General features: G+C 38.9%; 1 protein-coding gene across 2 annotated transcripts in view; it reads left to right on the forward strand.

Moving 5' to 3' along the window:
• LGR5 (leucine rich repeat containing G protein-coupled receptor 5) overlaps positions 1 to 20,134 on the forward strand; it is a 145,962-nt gene that overhangs the window by 112,261 nt on the left and 13,567 nt on the right. Inside the window, exons 5-12 of one of the 2 annotated variants that reach the window (XM_054445429.1) lie at positions 1,054 to 1,269; positions 4,613 to 4,684; positions 7,588 to 7,656; positions 9,782 to 9,853; positions 13,865 to 13,936; positions 14,093 to 14,161; positions 14,302 to 14,373; positions 18,964 to 19,029. In XM_054445429.1, the coding sequence (XP_054301404.1) occupies positions 1,054 to 1,269; positions 4,613 to 4,684; positions 7,588 to 7,656; positions 9,782 to 9,853; positions 13,865 to 13,936; positions 14,093 to 14,161; positions 14,302 to 14,373; positions 18,964 to 19,029 (708 nt within the window). The remainder of the gene's footprint in view (positions 1 to 1,053; positions 1,270 to 4,612; positions 4,685 to 7,587; positions 7,657 to 9,781; positions 9,854 to 13,864; positions 13,937 to 14,092; positions 14,162 to 14,301; positions 14,374 to 18,963; positions 19,030 to 20,134) is intronic. The other variant, XM_063646504.1, reaches the window with a different exon arrangement.

The following is a 20,134-nucleotide window of genomic DNA, read 5'->3' on the forward strand; positions in this document are numbered from 1 at the left end:
TCCTAAGAAAAAGGATGGGGCCCCTTCTCTGTTTTCCCTGAGGCGTGTCTCTAACAGTCTTTAAAAATGTACTCAGTTCCAGTGAGAACACGTGGACACAGAGAGGGGAATGTCACACACATGCATGTGGGGCTTAAAACCTAGATGATGTGTTGATAGGTGCAACAAACCACCATGGCACATGCATACCTACGTAACAAACCTGCACGTTCTGCACATGTATCCCAGAACTTAAAGTAAAATTAAAAATTAAAAATTAAAAAAAAATTACTCGGCCGGGTGCAGTGGTTCACACCTGTAATCCCAGCACTTTGGGAGGCCGAGGTGGGCGGATCGCATGAGGTCAGGAGTTCGAGACCAACCTGGCCAACATGGTGAAACCCCGTCTCTACTAAAAATGCAAAAATTAGCCAGGTGTGGTGGCAGATGCCTGTAATCCCAGCTACTCGAGAGACTGAAGCAGGAAAATTGCTTGAACCCGGGAGGTGGAGATTGCAGTGAGCCGAGATGGCGCCATTGCACTCCAGCCTGGGCGACAAGAGCGAGAGACTTCATCTCCAAAAAAAAAAAAAATTACACAGTTCCTTCAAATACTGAAATGAAATAATCTTTTCCCAGAGCTTACTGAACAACTTATTAGACAAGTGTGTTTAGTATGTTCAAAACAGGGAAAGCAAAAACATTCCTTTGGCTTAGAGTGGGAGGAGAAAAAGGGTATCTCTATGCTACTGTCAGAAAGAAACTAAAAGATCATCACACTGAAACTCCATACCTCAGGGGGGGCCACTTCCATTCATGAAAGAACATTACCTACAAGCCTGGAAGAGAATTACAGCACCATGGAATTTTAGAGCCCAAGGACCTAGGAAGCAACAGTCTACACATGAATGAGGAGAGATCATCTGGAGAGGAAAATGCTCCAGATATCAGGGCTCTCGGGGACCCCAGGCCCTGTTCCACTCTTGTTCATCATGCATGGGGAGGGTTTTCCTGCAGTTGACCTTCTGCTTGGGCTTTGCTCTCTTTTCCATTCTTGCTTTCTTTCTTCCACAGGCGTCTGGATGCTAACCACATCAGCTATGTGCCCCCAAGCTGTTTCAGTGGTCTGCATTCCCTGAGGCACCTGTGGCTGGATGACAATGCGTTAACAGAAATCCCCGTCCAGGCTTTTAGAAGTTTATCGGCATTGCAAGCCATGACCTTGGCCCTGAACAAAATACACCACATACCAGACTATGCCTTTGGAAACCTCTCCAGCTTGGTAGTTCTGTAAGTTTTATTGATTTTGCTCTCTTTTAACAGTTTCTAATGTCACTGGAAGACCTTGGCCTTAAAATGCTGGCTCTTCAAAGCTTAAATGGGGACATTTTAAGGGAGGAAAACCTCCTGAGCCCCTCCCCAAAATGACTTATAAATGCTCCAATTGTGTAAATGACTTAAACAATACTTATCAAGTACCTGCTAGATGCCAAGCACAGCAGGGCATACAAAGATAATGAAGTATGACCTCTGCCTTAGAGGAGCCCATTGTATAGTGCACAAGGAGTCACCGCACTGTACCGTTAGTACAGTAACCCAAGTTAAATATTCCTTATTTTTAAAAATAATTGATAATTCAGGTCAAATTGAAAGATGCTCTTCTTATTATCTAATAAGGACGTTTTGAACCTTTCCCAAGGAAAGAGAAGTAGGAACAAATGATGTAACTGCTCAATGAGTTCTTTTTGCCCACTGCCCAAATACAGCCGATTTATTAAGACAAGAGAATTGCAATAAAGAGTAACACACAAGGCCGGCACAGTGGCTCATACCTGTAATCCCAGCACTTTTCGAGGCTAAGGCGGGTGGATCACTTGAGGTCAGGAGTTCAAGGCCAGCCTGGCCAACATGGTGAAACCCCATCTCTACTAAAAGTACAAAAATTAGCTGGGCGTGGTGGCACACGCTTGTAATCCCAGCTACTAGGGAGGCTGAGGCAGGAGGATCAATTGAATCCAGGTGGCCGAGGTTGCAGTGAACCAAGATTGTGCCACTGCACTCCAGCCTGGGGAAGAGAGTGAGACTCTGTCTCAAAAAAAAAAAAGAAAAAATAGTTTAACACACATACAGCCAGCTCAGTGGAAGACTAGGGTTTTATTATTACTCAAATCAGCCTCCCTGAAAATTCAGAGGCAAGAGTTTTTTAGAGATAGTTTGGCTAGCAGGGAGCTGGGGAATGGGGAATGCTGATTTGTTGGGTCAGGGATGAAATCATAAGGGGTTGAAGTTGTCCTCTTGCTCTGAGTCAGTCCTGGGTGAGGGCCTTAAGACCACAAGGGCCAGTTTACCTATCTGGGTGGTTCCAGCTGATCTATCAGAATGCACATTCTGAAAAATATCTTGAACACCAATCTTATGTTTTACAATAGCGATGTTATCTATAGGAGCAACTGGGGAGGTTAGGAGTCTTGTGGCCTCTGGCTGCCTGACTCCTAAACCATAATTTCTAATCTGTGGCTAATTTGTTACTTCTGCAAAGGCAGCCTGGTCCCAAGGCAAGGAGGGAGTTTGTTTCAGAAAGAGACTGTTATCATTTTGTTTCAAGATCAGCTATAAACTAAATTCCTCCCAAAATTAGTTCAGCCTATGCCCAGGAATAGACAAGGGCAGCTTGGAGGTTAAAGGCAAGATGGAGTCGGTTAGGTCAGATCTCTTTCAGTCATATTTTTCTCACTGTTGTATTTTTGCAAAGGTGGTTTAATTGACAGCATGTTATGCATTTGCACAGCTTTTTCCCACCGTATGTTTAGATTTCGTTATTTTAGTAAATCAAAAATGATTCTCAAACAAGTAATAGTTTGAAAAATAATCAGTCTTCTTTAAAAATGTAGCAATATGACCCCCACATGTATAATATAATAACCAATCAGCGAGGAAGGCTTCTTCTCACTATTTCTCTCTTTGCTTCATGTCCACCCACTGGCCCACCGCTTCCTTCAATCATTCCACTTGATGACATGTCTGTCCCTTGCACTGTAGTATATACTCCTTTGAGGGCTGGCCAATATCTTGTTTATCTTTTTAGGTTCCCCTCAATCTCCTTCTTCATATGCTGCATGTAGAAGATCCTCAATGAATATTACATCAATCTCACCTAAAACCAAAATTTATTTATTAGAAAAAAAAATCTTAGTATGGAAGGAAAAGAATTTTTTGTGATACTAAAAAATTTCTACACTGAATTTCACATATAAAGATGATGCTACTGACCCACCAGAAGCTGGGTATGTGCTTTAATTTCTTTTCCTCCACTAGAGGAAATGGATTTATACAGATCCAGCTGTACTTTTTCACCCTATCCTCCTTAAGCCCATTTTCTCAAATCCTTTTGAGAGTTGCTCCAGTTTTCAGTTGTGCACAGCTGTTCTCACTGGCTCTCACCTAACTGACTTACCAATTGAGCCAAAGATGATAATTATATACACTAATACTGTGTCAAAATAACTAATCTCCTTGGGCAGCAGAAAAATCTGATTACCATTGCCTGTGACTGAAATCGTTGTTTCCTGTTGACCTGTGCCCCCGCCCTGGGAAGGTAGCCATTATAGGCCTTCAGTTTTATTAGAAAATGTGCTTGCTACATCTATCCTCCAGGTGTCAATGATGGTCAGTATCTCTGCTTAACATCCTATATCCCAAAGCCATGCTGAACAAACTGTGCTTACAAATATGCCTTGAGAATGTAAATTAGTCCAACCATTGTGGAAGACAGTGTGGCAACTCCTCAAAGACCTAAAGACAGAACTACCATTTGACCCAGCAATCTCATTACTGGGTACATACCCAAAGGAATAGAAATCATTCTATTATAAAAACACATGCATGTGTATGTTCACTGCAGCCCTATTCACAATAGCAAAGATGTGGAATCAGCTGAAATGCCCATCAATGATAGACTGGATAAAGAAAATGTGGTACATATACACCATGGAATACTATGCAGCCATAAAAAAGAACAAGATCATGTCCTTTGCAGGAACATGGATGGAGGCCATTACCCTTAGCAAACTAACACAGGAACAGAAAACCAAATACTGAATGTTCTCACTTAGAAGTGGGAGTTAAATGATGGGAGCACACATGGACACACAGAGGGGAACAAAACACACTGGGGCCTATCAGAGGGTGGAGGGTGGGAGGAGGGAGAAGAACAGGAAAGTAACTAATGGGTACTAGGCTTAATACATGGGTGATGAAATAATCTTTACAATAGACCCCCATGACACAAGTTTACCTACATAACAAACCTGCACATGCATCCCTGAACTTAAAAATTAAAAAAAAAAAAAACAGCCTTGAAACCCAAACTTACTTATAGCAATTATGTTGCTCATATTATTATACACACCCTGATGTCCCAAAGCTAAAAGGTAAAAAACTGTGACTGTCTTTTAAAGTCTATGGTATAGAATCATCTGTGGTATGAGTGAATGCAGCATATAGCCATTTTTTACGTTGGCTTCTTATAATTAGTGCATTCTTCAGTATATGTTTCTTTGGATTTAAGCTATCAAAATGTTAAGTGTGCTCTGTGCAGTGTGCCTTCCTAACTATCTGTAATGTTCTACTGCAGACATCTCCATAACAATAGAATCCACTCCCTGGGAAAGAAATGCTTTGATGGGCTCCACAGCCTAGAGACATTGTGAGTTGACCTTTTATTTGTTTCCCGTTTTTCAGAATTTTCATGAATATTCTGAAAGAATCAAAATAGCCTTAAAGCCAGACTTTGTTTGGTTTGGTTAATTGCCTAAGCTTTCAACAGATATTTATAGTGGCATTATCTTACACACACAGCCCCCACAGAGCTAAACAATAAAACTGGGATTTTATTTTAATCTAATGAGAGTGATAAATTAGTTAGAATCATTATAAATTAAATGAGATGTTCTCTACTAAGCAGTGACTATTTGCTTAGAAACATGTAGTCTCTGTCAAGGATCACTCAGGCTCACTGTTCATGAGTCTGGTACTCCCTGCTGAATGAGAGGATGCAGGCCAGGCCAATGCCTGCATCTTCAATCTCAGACGAACAAGCATCTCTTTAGGAAACAGTGACGGCTCATGCTAAAGCAATTCAAAAGATGAAAAAGGGACTGGGCGTGGTGCCTCATGCCTGTAATCCTAACACTTGGGAGGCCAATGCGGGAGGATCGCTTGAGCCCAGGAATTTGAGGCTGCAGTGAGCTGTGATCATGCCACTGCACTCCAACCTGGGTGACAGAGCAAGACCTTGTCTCAAAAAAAGAAAAAAGAGTGAAAAGTAATAGTAGCTACTATTTATTGAATATATCTATAATCAAATATTGCACTGAGCATTTGGCATACATTGTTTTAATTACTTCTTACAGCCCTCCTATGAGAGCAGATATTACTATCCCATTTTAGGCTCTAGTGAGGTAAAGTTATTACATATCTAGTCAGTAGCAGAACTGAGATTTGCTTCCTCCTCTAGTCTGATTATGAAATCCATGTTTGCTACTATTTACTACTTCCAAAGAACAAGTCAAAAGTTCAGTTCTTAATTGGTACCTATAGTAAAAATAGAGTCAAGCCAGCGGACCACATCCTAGACACTCTCACAGAGCCAAGGTAGAGGTTCTTGTGGGCCACACCAGGGCCCCAGGCTTTTCCCGGGGGATGAGCTGCTCTTCATTGCCCTGTTGAGAAAGGTGTGATGAGACTGAGGTGATAGGCAGGGAGGGTCCTGAGTGTGCTGGGAGAGGAGGGTAGTTGCGGCCATGTCACCATCCCTACCCTCACATTTTTAATGCTCAAATGCAATAAACCACACAGGTCACTGAATCTGCAATGCTGGCTCTGACCAGAACTGCAAAAGGAAAAGACCAAAGACCACTTCTCCTGTGCCCTTGGGGCCCACTGTTCATTTGCACACAGAGCTTAGGAATTTGTTCATGATCGATTTAGCTTCTAACCAGATCTGGGTTACTAATTTCCTGAGGGACCCTGTGTTGTTGATATTCTTCTAGCCTGTGAGCACTAACAGCTCTTTCCAGGGTTATTTAAGTCACCCTGTGTTTCTTCTTAGGTGGCAAAGATGGACTTGTCCAGGCAGGACCTTTATGTCAACTTAATGGCATAGACAAGCAGTTCCCATCAGCTGCTAGGAAAAATTAGAACTCTTATCTACACAGGGCTGGGCTCAGAAATCTCGGCAATGGAAATCACCTTCCAGCCCTTTTGAACAATAACAGGAATGAAAAACAAGATGGGCTTTGATGGGTATTTCCATAAATAGTCTTTTTTTTTTTTTCCTCAATGTTTGGGGTAAGGACCCAGGATTGCATGTAAATAACATAGAGCAAAACATGTCAGGGAAAAGTTCATGTGAGTCTTATTGTCTCCCCTTCCCCTACCTTGCCCAGGGCTACAGAGGATAAGCAATTTGGTTATTCCCAGCCTCTTCCTTTCCCTACTAGAAATCCAAGTAATTTATAAGGGTCCAATCCTTGTTTAATCAAAACAGAGCATCTGGAGAGATTTACAAACAGGAAGAAAATTTATGTCTATAAAAGACATGCATTTCCTGCCTGCAGTATAGCTTAAGGATGGTTTGTGCCAGACAAGTAGGAACCTTGATTCATGTTTAACTCAGTCAAATTATCTCTCTCTTTAAATTAAATAGCAATTCTCCACAGAGGACGATCTAACCACATCTGATTGCCTGACCGAAAGGTTTTTCTGCGTCGTCTGGGAAATCTGCCATTCCCAGAGACCAGGAGGCAATTACTTTTTCATACGAAGATCTAGATATAAGGTAGAGTAAGTCCGTAAAGCACTTGTGAGTAATGAAATTGAAAAGCCAATTGTGCTATAACAGATACAGAAACTAATGATTTGAGATAATTTGACCACTTCATCTCTGGCCTTGAGGGATAACATAGAGCTTTGCTGCACAGATCAAGGAAAACATCCTATTTCTGAATTATTTGTGAGTCCTTGAAGAAATTCTAAACCAAATGTCCTTTCTGAGAGTACCCTGTCTCACATAAACCTCTCCAGAAGCAAGGTTCGTCCTGGACTTCAGGCTAGGAGGGATGTGGGAACCCTGTGAAAGCCAAGGACAAAGCAGCCCCGCAAGATTTCATGTCACAAGGGACTGAAGGAGGGAACAAGAAAAGGGATGTGATCCAGGAGCCCTGAGGAATGCAAATTCACGCTGGCCAATTAGTGAGCCCGGTTCAGTTGAAGCGCTCCATCAGCTAGCCATCAACACCTGGCCAAAGAGACATCTCTCCTACTTAGAAGTTAATACTCCTGCACACTCCCTTTCTTTTTTAGACGCCCCAGTGCCATTGAGTCCTGACTCTCAAATTTCTCATTATTAGTCAAATGACCATTTTAACGCAGATACTTATAGAATGTTGGTAGGCAGCAAGCCAAGAAAATCTCTTTCCATAAAGAAAAGCAATGAGAACTTCCATTAGGCATATGGGTTCCTTGGAATAGCATGTTAACTTTCCTTGTAAATAGAGTATATATGAAGTTTTAAACAAAAAACTGAAAATATTATGTACTCATTTTCAGAGATTTAAATTACAATAACCTTGATGAATTCCCCACTGCAATTAGGACACTCTCCAACCTTAAAGAACTGTAAGTATTTAGGACAATTTTAATGGGAGAACCTTATCCTTTTGTGAATTTATTTAAAAATACATGTGATTGTTTTACATAATATGACTTGCTAGAAAATTTTAAGTTTATATAATGATAAAGTACACTTGAAATATATTTTAATTGATTCTATCTCTAGCAAATACCAGATCATATTTTTTATTTATGCTGGGTTTTTCTAACATATATATAAAAGAAATACATATATTTCTGTAAGTCATATTCTTTTCTCTTTTTCTAAGCCATACATACTCTCCCAACATTTATATACTTTATAGGTTTGTAGATTTTTAGTAGTAGAACTTAAATGGAATTTAGTTGCTGAGCATTTCTGAGAACTTGAACATTTCTGGGTTGCATAAGTCTAGAAATAGATGAATCAAACTGTCTGTGCCTAGTAAAGTATGAGATGCATTCACATACATTGCAGCTGACCCTTGAACAACTAGGGGTTAGGGACAACAACCCTTGCACAGTAGAAAATCCACGTATAACTTTTGACGTCTTAAAAACTTAACTACTAATAGCCTAATGTTGGCCAGAAGCCTTACCAATAATATAAACAGTCTATTAACACATATTTTGTATATGTATTCTGTACTGTATTCTTATAATAAAGTAAGCTAGAGAAAAGAAAATGTTATTTAAAAAATTCTAAGGAACAGAAAATATATTTACTATTTATTAAGTGGAAGTGTATCATCATAAAGGCCTTCATCCCTGTCATCTTCACATTGAGGAGGCTGAGGAGGAAGAGGAAGAGGAGATGTTTGTCTTGTTATCTCAGGGGTGGCAAAGGCAGAAGAAAACCCACATATAAGTGGAGCCATGCAGGCCAGCTCAATGGGTCATGCCTGTAATCGCCATGCTTTGGGAGGCCGAGGCAGGCAGATTACTTGAGACCAGGAGTTCGAGACCAGCCTGGCCAACATGGTGAAACCCCATCTCTACTAAAAATACAAAAATTGGCCGGGCCTCGTGGCACATGCCTGTAATCCCAGCTTCTTGGGAGGCTGAGGCACGAGAATTGCTTTGAACCAGAGGGACGGGGATGGCAGTGAGCCGAGATTGCACCACTGCACTCCGGCCTGGGAGACAGAACAAGATTCTGTCTCAACAATAACAAAGAAAAGTGGATCCATGCAGTTTAAATCCATTTTGTGCAAGGGTCAACTGTATTTCATTTGTAAATGTTTAATGAATCTTATTTAATTCTAAAACCCCACAATTTTACTAAAGAAAAGCTGAATTTCAGCCATTGGTTTGCACATACTGCCTTTTAGATTATAAAATTTAATTAGCTTTTTCGTATCTAAAAAGATAAATAACCTATGTTAGTAATGTTCTAACACTTGGAAAGGAAAATAAACACAGAACCTCATTCCCCTAGCAGTGAGAAATAAGACATACAGCTAAGGGAGTCACAGAGGAGCTTGTTTATAAGAAAAACCCTTAGGGTGTTCTGACTCAGGAAACCCCATGTGTGGCTTAGCTGGGCAGTGGCTTCATGGCATGGGGTCACCTCATACAGCCACAGGCCCAGATAAGCTCCAAAGATCATTGAACCTGCTTCTCAGCCATTCAGACAACATCAACAACAACAGATGACAGTCAGCTTATAACTACAGACTCACTGAGCCAGGGCACCTTTCTTCAAGTCAGAAAATTTTGTCCTCATAAGGAGACTACTTAAATCTTTACTTCACTGCAGCTTAAGTCAATTTTCTCTTCCAGCTTCAAATGGGGTCAGTAGGAGTGATCATAATCTCTCCAAAAACGGTTTCCACTCTCTCAGGCTTTTATACAATGATGCTCTACTGGATATTAACAGATTTTCTTCTTATAACATTAGATTGTAAGTTTCCATGAAGTGCAGTTATTATTTTCAGATTCTTTATTTCTCTTTTAAGATGACAGCACATGACTTTTTTTATCCCCTAGAGAGTAAATAACGGCATCTAAGTTTCAAGATGCATAGAGGAATTTAATATTGTCCTCTGGTTACTAAAGGTTCTGATTATTGCCACTGTGGTCAGGGTGGGGGCCTCTATTAAATAATTTTACCCCACACAGGATTTTTTATAATGCTTTTTTCTCTTTCTAGAGGATTTCATAGCAACAATATCAGGTCGATTCCTGAGAAAGCATTTGTAGGCAACCCTTCTCTTATTACAATGTAAGTGACCATAATGCTTTTCCGTTTCTCCATCCTGAAATATAGCATATATTATACTTTTAAAAACAATGAATATTCTATATTTGCCTGAGTTTTGTCTCAGTCAATCTAAGAGTTCATACAGAAAAGTATATATGCATGCATTTTGCCAGGTTCTAGCTGAACACTGAAATAATATAAAATATTTTTTTGAAGATCACATTATGATTGGTATCTCCAGATGTGCTAGGTATCTTTAAAATAATCTTGTAAAATGCTTTTGATTACCTCTATTTTCTAAAGAATAAAACTGATTTTTAGAGCATTAATGTCAAGTCTGCATAATCATTCTGAACTTAAACCCAAGTATACTAGAAATATAGATTATTATATACAAATGGATGTCTTTTACAGCAATAGACTCCAGCCTAAATTGATGGTAGGGGTTTTATACTCTTTTGTGCTAAGCCTCTATCTCCATTCATTATTATGCCCAAACATTCACATTTATACAAACTAGGATGTAATTCTAGAGTGATAAATAATGTTTTAGAAAGGTGTATATGAGGATTTATATGCCATAAAAGAATAAAATAGGCCAGGCACTGTGGCTTATGCCTGTAATTCTAACACTTTGGGAGGCCAATGCAGGAGGATCACTTGAGCCCAAGAGTTGGAGGTTACAGTGAACTATGATCACGCCTCCAAAGTCCATCATGGGCAACAGAGCCCTGTCTCAAACAAAAGGATAAAATAGAGTTACAACTACAAAGTGTAACTAATTTTGTTTCACATTTAATACAGTAGAATGATGATATATAGTTCTGAGTATGAGGCTGGCTCTTAGATAAAAGGCTCCTCTCAGAGGCTGATTTGGGACACCATCAAACCTGAGGTTGTGAATGAGAAGCCTGAATATAGAGGAGGAGACTAAGCACAACTGTTAAACATGACTCTAGGGGCACTTCTCAGCAGATGTTGGTCCTGTGCCAACTGGATTGACAGGCTTTCTGGGATCATGTGGTAATTGTCACAAATGAGCAGGAGTCCCAATTAGCCTCGACAACCGGAAGAAAAAAACTGTTCATTGTTTCTGAAATGTTCTGGCAATATTTTGGCAAACTAAGAGTTTTGAAGTACATTGACAATAAACATTAGCCCTCATTAGAGAGTATTTGCGTATTAAGAGGTTGGCAAATTACATTGCCTTTTCTCCTCCTTCTGCAGCCACAGTACTGGTTTTTCATCACTCTTTTGATATGCTAATACTCCCTGAGGAACTAGTGGCACCAACCCCCACCCTATATATATTGGAGCTCCTATCCACTATTTGACAGTGGTGACCACTTTCTCCCAGAAACTCTCCTTTTCTTGCTCCTGCATCTGTTTCCATCTCTTCAAAGCCCGCATTTCTGTGAATGCTTTCCAGGTCCAGTTGGCTACCCACTCCTCATTTCCACCTCTGTAGTCCCCATCCTATCCATACCTCCTGACCTCCACTGCACCAGCCTCTCTGCCAGCCATGACATCTAGATTTTCACCGGTCTGCATGAGGCTGGCCTCCCTCCCTTCACCGTTGGCGGCGCTCATCTTCCTTGAAGCACGGCAACCGTCTTGATACTTCTGCTGTGAAACATGCGTTCAAGATGTCTATTTACACTAAATGCAAACTCCTCACCCTGATATTCACAGCCTAAGGCCACACATGGCCTAAGCCAACCCTGTCAACCAGTTCCTCAAAGCTCTCCTCAATCACCCTAAGTCATAAACTTAGTTATGACTAAGTTTATGTTCACGGAACAAAGCTCTTTTCTTATTTCCTTTGCTCCTACGATCCCATTCCCTTACTATGCTTCTTGAAATTCTGTCTTTCAGGGCCCATTTCAAATGCCAGTTCTTGAAGTTTTTTATAATCTCTCCCTAACATATGAGAGAGTTCCCTCCTGAGAACCCTAAAACTCCTTATGTCTGTTTATGATACTTCTGCCTTATGCACACAAGCATGTATATTCATACCTGCCCAGTGTGTGTGTGTGTGTATATATATAGAGAGTGTATATATATAGTGTGTGTGTATATATACATATATACATATTTGTATATATACACACACACTATATATACATATTTGTATATATACACACACTATATATACATATTTGTATATATACACGCACTATATATACATATTTGTATATATACACGCACTATATATACATATTTGTATATATACACGCACTATATATACATATTTGTATATATACACGCACTATATACACATATTTGTATATACACACACACTGTGTGTATATACACATATATGTATATACACACACACTGTATATATATACATATATACATATATGTATACACACACACACTGTGTGTGTATACATGTGTGTGTATACATATATACATATATACATATGTATACACACACACTGTGTGTATATACATACATATATGTATATACACACACTGTATATATATACATATATACATATATGTATATATACACACACTATATATGTATACATGTGTATATATACATACGTAAGTGTATATATATGTATGTGTGTATATATACGTGTGTATATGTATGTACATGTATGTGAACACAATTATATGCATACAAGTACATGGTATAGCTAAGAGCCAATAAGATATCAAGAGGAAAGCTCCATTTTTCATCATAAGGCCCATATTCCAGCTCTAGCTCTTTCTCTTACTGATTAATCCCAAGAGAAAAGAAGAGCTCAATGGGTAGGACAGAAGAGGATTTAGGTTTGTTGGGTAGCAACTGTATCCCAGGTTCTATTTCAAATGTTACACATGCATTAGCTCTTTTAATTCTTATGCAAACCCTACCACTAAGCATTATTATCTCAGCTTAACAAATTAGAAAATTGGGGCTCTAGGAGGTAATGAGCTTGCCAAGGTATCTGAGCCTCAATTTTCTCTTCCAAAAGTGAAGAAAATAGTATCTACACTATGAATCTCATAAAGTTGTTGCATGGATCAATTGAGCTATATATATATATATATATGAATCTTATAAAGTTGTTGTATGGATCAATTGAGCTATATATATATATATATAAAGCTCTTGCATACCTATATATATATAGGTATGCAAGAGCTTTGTTAAGTAGAAAGTGATATGCTGTTATTTATTTGTTTTATCCCAACTGAATCCAGGCTCCTATACCACAGGAACATCTTATCATTCTTCTTCAAACCCCCAGCATCTAGTATAATGCCAGGTCCAAAGTAGTTACCCAATGACAGCTTTTTAATGAATAAATCTTTAAATCCTCATATACCTACCCTCATACTTTAAACGTGGTAGACATTAATGAATATTTGTTGAGTTTAATTGGACTAGAAGAATGACTCAGCTAAGAAGTATATGGCACTCCATTGACCAGGCAGTTCAAATACCATTACATTGAAAACATCTGTAAAACAAAATATTTTTTAAGCTCTAATAATGTCTCACCTTTTAAAACAATAATTAATTCAAGAAAATTCTAATTTTAGACATATGCCAGAATAGCTCATTTCCTCTCCAGTAATTTGATGAGTCTCTTGTGTATGTTATGGTGACCAGCAGATATAATAACCTTCAGTAGATATCGATAGATAGACTTCATCTTTCCTTAAGTAATGATCTGATTGCCAGTACTTTGAATTACCTTTTTGCCACTCAGTGGATATTCTACACATGTTGGAGGGAGAGGAAACTGTTAAGTATTCAGTTTACTTGCTTTTCTCCTTAGTAACTATCACTCATATCTCCCTTGCTGTCAGAAATCTTCAATTTTATATAGTACAGATTCCTTACCAAAAGTCTCATACTGTGAGTCAAGACACTTTTGAGGCTTGCCTGAAACCAAGGAATTGGGAATGTTATGTAATACAGTATAATTAAAATTACATAAGTACATTTACTGTATTTGTTCAAATTTTGAACAGATATTCATCTTTCAAATTTTATACTAAGATATTAATTGCTGTTTGGGTTTCTTTTAGACATTTCTATGACAATCCCATCCAGTTTGTTGGGAGATCTGCTTTTCAACATTTACCTGAACTAAGAACATTGTAAGTTTCTATGTCTCTTATGGATCACTTTCCCTCTACAGGGTTGCTGTGAAAAACCAGATGAATATTATAGGTTGAAGTGCTTTGAAAATGGCAATAAAAATTACCCCTGTCTAGAATCTTCTGCCAGTAATACTCATATACTCCTCTTTCTAGGACTCTGAATGGTGCCTCACAAATAACTGAATTTCCTGATTTAACTGGAACTGCAAACCTGGAGAGTCTGTAAGTACTGAGTAGACTCTTGACTTTGCCCAGAACATACGCTGCCATTAGAGCTTAATCAGTCTTAACATCAGTGAGTCAAAATATGTCACTGTGTGATGCCCGAATGAAAGAATTATGTCTGGTTTGTGTTTTAACAGGACTTTAACTGGAGCACAGATCTCATCTCTTCCTCAAACCGTCTGCAATCAGTTACCTAATCTCCAAGTGCTGTGCGTATCAGTAAGGCAATAATGTTGTGTAAACAGGCAACTTCCATTTAGGGGTGAAATGGCAGACATGATTTCAATAATCTCTTTAAAAGAGGAGAAAGTTCTTTCCTTGCAGGTCTGCAGGAGGTCAGGCCTCCTTTGCCCTCTTTGGTCCAGGCTCTCTGACATGATCCTGGTAACAAATGGTAATGTACTCTTTGTTTTCTAAGTCCCAAACAAGCTCCCAGCAGACTTTCCGTTGGCACATGTTTTCTTTCAGAAAAGATATGAACAGGCCAAAATCACTTTATTTCCCCCTCTAAAGGCTTTGCAGAGCAGAACAAAATAACATAATGGATCAACCACCCAGTATGGATGCCAAAATCAAAAACTGAGATATCAGATCCACACAATCCTTGATAAAGATGATCAAACATCCTTCCAGTATAGTTGTCAGTGCCATGTTCTAATGTTTCCTGTAATGGTTAAACAGCTTGCATATGTTATTTCTATTGACTTGGGACTTTTTTCCTCTGCCTTTCCTATGTGTTATGAAAAAAAGTAGTTTACATGGATTCAAGGAGCCTTGTTTTGACCTTCCATTTTCAGCCTTCTCCCTCAACTTCCACTCGACACAATTATTGTCCTCTCAAGCATTGTTGGGACTTAATAAAAGGACTCAATCTTTTGCCATGGCTCTGCACTCACATAGAAGGCACCTGTGGCAGTTGAGCGCCTGTAATTTCACCATAAGCTTTACTTAGCAGCACTTGGAATTTTAAGTAGATGAACGGGAATGGCTGCTGCTGTGATTCTGCCTTTCCCCAGCCCCAGCCTGCCGTGTCACTTCAGACTCCAGTTGCTCAATGATATGTGGGTGCAGTGACACCACATGGTACCTTGGAGTCAGTAATTCACATCTGAAGGAGGGGAGTATAGAGCAAATCTTTCTTCGCTCTACCCCACTCCACCCCATGAAGTGCAGCTACAGATAAGAAAGCAGAATTAGAGAAGTTAATTTGTTAAAGTCACAAGGCAAGAAAGAAGCAAGTTTGAATTCAAATATAATCAATTTGATTGAATAACTGGGAGAAAGTGTGTGTATATCAGGTGGTAGAAATTTGGGGGGCCATGTTAGAATTCTGCCTACCACACCCAGAACAGGTATAATCATCCCCATTTCTCCAGAAAACTGGCGCAGTTATATGATTAGGATTTTACATACTGGAGCTAGTAAGTAAGGAGCCAGTGTTTAAACTGCATCTCTCTCTGCTATGTCACACAATGAGTGGTAACCACTCAGGTCTAGAACTGCATGAATGGAGGCTCACTGGCAAAATGACTTTAAAAGCAAAGGCTGTGGAGCCAACTTTTCTGGTTCAAATCCAGGCTCTCTATATGCCAGCACAGGATCTTGAACACATTATTATTCCTCCTGGAACTCAGTTTCCCAGTCTATAAAAGGAGATGTAGCCACTTCCTTCAGAGGGTTCTCATGAGGACTGATTAAATGACTACATGTCAAACAGTTACAGCAGCACCTGGGACACTGTAACTCTCAGTCAGTGTTAACTTTTATCATCTTTCTCACTTCCCTGGAACCATTATTCTTTCCTTGAGTTGGAACTTGAAAAGCCGGGAGGAATACACGTAACATTCATAGTAGATCTTGCCATTTTCAAAGCACTTTCACCTATAATATTCACTTGTTCTTCCCAATGACCCTGCAAAATGGTGTCTTCTCATTTAGAAGAACTGAGAAAGATACCAATGCTTAGCTAGTGTATCAACCAAGTAGAATTAGCTGAAGTTGAAACTAGAACCCATGAGCCTCACCCCTAGTACAAGGTGCTTTATGTTCTCCTGGGGGTATAGATCTCAGAGCTCTCCCCCCTTTGGCTAACTCATCCACTGAGTACTTGTTACATGAGGAAATTTCACTGTACATGACTAGTTTTGCGTCACGTGCATGGGAATTATTTAGCCCATTCTGTAGGCTATGTGTAACTTTCCCCACTTACTAGCTGGTCAACTTAGGCAAGTCATTTCATATTGTATGGGTAGAATTATAGTGTCTCCCTCATAAGGTGGCCACAGGAATTAAACCAGATAATTCAAGTAAAGCTATAAACATGGTACCTTTATATAAGAAGTGCTTGGCAATGGGCAAAGGATTCCCTGTTTAATAAATGGTGCTGAGAGAACTGGCTAGCTATATGCAGAAAATTGAAACTGGATCCCTTCCTTACACCTTATACAAAAATTAACTCAAGATGGATGAAGACTTAAATGTAAAATTCAAAATATAAAAACTCTAGAAGAAAATCTAGTCAATACCATTCAGGACATAGGCATGAGCCAAGATTTTATGATGAAATCGCCTAAAGGAATTACAACAAAAGCAAAAATTGACAAATGGGATCTAATTAAACTAAAGAGCTTCTGCACAGCAAATGAAACTATCATCAGAGCGAACAGACAACCTACAGAATGGGAGAAAAATTTTGCAATGTATCCATCTGCCAAGGGGCTAATATCCAGAATCTACAAGGAACTTAAGCAAATTTACAAGAAAAAAACAACCCCATTAAAAAGTGGGCAAAGGATATGAACAGACACTTCTCAAACAAAAGATATACATGCAGCCAACAAACACATGAAAAATAGTTCAACATCACTGATCATTAGAGAAATGCAAGTCAAAACCACAATGAGATACCATCTCACGCCAGTCAGAATGGTGATTATTAAAAAGTCAAGAAACAACAAATAGGTTGCAGAGAAATAGGAATGCTTTTACACTGTTGGTGGGAATGTAAATTAGTTCAACCATTGTGGAAGACAGTATGGTAATTCCTTAAATATTTAGAACCAGAAATACCATTTGACCCAGCAATCCCATAACTGGGTATATACCCAAAGGAATAGAAATCATTATATTATAAAGATACATGCACATGTATGTTCATTGAAGCACTATTCACAATAGCAAAGATGTGGAATCAACCCAAATGCCCACCAATGATAGACTGGATAAATAAAATGTGCTACATATACACCATGGAATACTATGCAGCCATAAGAAGAAATCAGATCATGTCCTTTGCAGGAACATGGATGAAGCTGAAAGTCATTATTCTCAGCAAACTAATGCAGGAACAGAAACCAAACATTGCAAGTTCTCACTTGCAAGTGGGAGCTGAACAATGAGAACACATGGACACAGGGAGGGAAACCACACTTACTGGGCCTTGCCGTGGGAGGATGGGAGGGGGAAAGCATTAAGGAAAAAAGCTAGTGCATCCTGGGCTTAATACCTAGGTGATGGGCTGGTAGGTGCAGCAGACCACCATGGCACACGTTTACCTATGTAACAAACCTGTACATCCTGCACACGTACCCCAGAATTTTAAAAAATAAAATAATTTTTTTAAAGTGCTTGGTCAGTGTTAGCCATGAAAATCATTAGGTAGAAGGCAACACTCTGCTTTTATGTAGAAGGTCTTATGTTCCCTCTATTAACAGGTAGACAATGAAGGAGTATCCCCTTTGCAGTCTGCAGAGATGAGTAAACCAATTATCAGCTTTGATAATATGTGTGTCCATTTTATTATATTCACTACTTTTCAAAAATACATACCATATTAATAATCAGGTATATTTGTGCATAGGTGTGAGATTTTGGAGGTATTCGGTGGGGGGGTATCTTTCAAACCTTCAGAAAGTTACAAATTTGGATTTACAAGCAGCTTCATTTGTACTATTTATGCAGAGTAAATGGACTTTATTCCTTTATAAATCCCATTTATTCAATAAATGTAGGATAAAGTGATCAATTATAAGACTAATTTTAAGCCCCTTAGAAAAAGTATGATTTTTCCCATTGCATAATGGTGATCTGGTTTTAAGAATTAGAAACAGCATGAAAATGTGTTAGTTGATTAGCTGATAACTTTTAAAACATGAAACAAAATTGTTCTTATATATCTATGTTACGTTATCTACCAACTTTCTTTTCTTTCAAGCTTTCTGCAAATTACGATGGCTTGCTTTAGATTAGTTATATTATACTATAAATATGTCCAGATGTTTTTGTTATTCTGTAATTTGTTGAATTTTGGCTGAAGATTTTCTTAGATTCCGTTTCCCCACCTCCTTCTTGTAGTGATTGATTTCAAAGCTCCTGCTATGTTTTGAATTGTTAGGTTTTTTTAAAGAGTTGATTAGAAAAGAAACAACAATGATTTATCTTAGCTGTAGAGATGTAGCAGCTCTTAGAGACATAGGCACAATTATTTAATTTAATTTGTTCTCATTGCAGTAAGATAATAGCTAGAGCATTTAGAGAAGTACTAACAAAATATAAATGAATTCATTAAGTAAATTATTTAAATCAATTAAAGAAGTATAACAGTTACATTTCAGTGAACATTTGAATCTACTGGTTAATCCAATAATGCCTGTGACTACCTGCTCCATGTCAGGGCTTTGAAAATGTTCAGAGTCTGCCTTTGAGAGATATAACATCTTGGAGGGAAAAGGAGAGCAAAGCATGTTTCTTTATGATTTATTTGTAACAGATTTTCCCTTTCTGCACCTTCTGTTTTTCAGAGATCTGTCTTACAACCTATTAGAAGATTTACCCAGTTTTTCAGTCTGCCAAAAGCTTCAGAAAATGTAAGTCTAGAAGTCTCTAAGTCACCTAGCAAAAATCAAGAATCAAAACTTGCATTTCTCAGGGTCACTGGTTCATTTACCCTGTGGTTCACTGGGGAGACATGTGATCCTTTTCCTTCTTACACACACAAGGTGTGACTGTGCAGTGTGCTTAGAAAGTTGAGAAACATAGATAATATTATTTTTTCATGCACTGTATCATAATATTAGTAAAACATTTATTATATATCTGCTTTTTTCTCCGCCTAACTCAGGGTACTATTGAATTGGGTGTGTTTGGGCTTTGAAATTTTTCTTATTTTAGAAGTACAACCAAACTTACATATCCAATGAGTGATGTTATTTTTTAATATGTGGGGACTTGGGTTTGTTGGTGTGTTTGTTTCACAATAGTCAACTTTAGGGGAAGGCCATATTTGTCATATTTAAGGTGCTACGGATGCTACTTATGCATGAAACCCTTTAGAATTCCTCTCTTAACATTGCCTCCCCTACAAAACATCAGCCTTGTTTTTGTTTTTTCTCGAGATGGAGTCTCGCTCTGTTGCCCAGGCTGGAGTGCATGGCGTGATGTCGGCTCACTGCCACCTCCGCCTCATGGGTTCAAGCAATTCTCCTGCCTCAGCCTCCCGAGTAGCTGGGATTACAGGCACCCGTCACCATGCCCGGCTAATTTTTTGCATTTTTAGTAGAGACAAGGTTTCACCATGTTGGCCAGGCTGCTCTCGAACTCCTGACCTTGTGACCTGCCCATCTCAGCCTCCCAAAGTGCTGGGATTACAGGCATGAGCCACTGCGCCCGGCCAGCCTTGTTGTTTTATAGTCACACTTCAGTTTTGATCAAAACAATATTAACCATCTATTCCTTCACATTTAGTTTTTCTCTCAATGCCTTTGGGTGCTTAAGGGAAAAAAACAAAGCAAATCCATCTGTAAAAGGTAAAGAATTTACCCTCCTGAAGACCCTCAAAGAATCCAAGGAAGGCTCAGAAGGCAGCACTAGGAGAAGAGTCCTCCAGTGTTTTGAATGATGATTGCATGTTTGGAATATGGTTTTACGTCCTCCCAAGCAAACTAGCTCCTTCGAAAGAGACAATACTTAAGT

Source organism: Pongo pygmaeus, chromosome 10, assembly GCF_028885625.2.
Source record: "Pongo pygmaeus isolate AG05252 chromosome 10, NHGRI_mPonPyg2-v2.0_pri, whole genome shotgun sequence".
NCBI classification, from domain to species: Eukaryota; Metazoa; Chordata; class Mammalia; order Primates; family Hominidae; genus Pongo; species Pongo pygmaeus.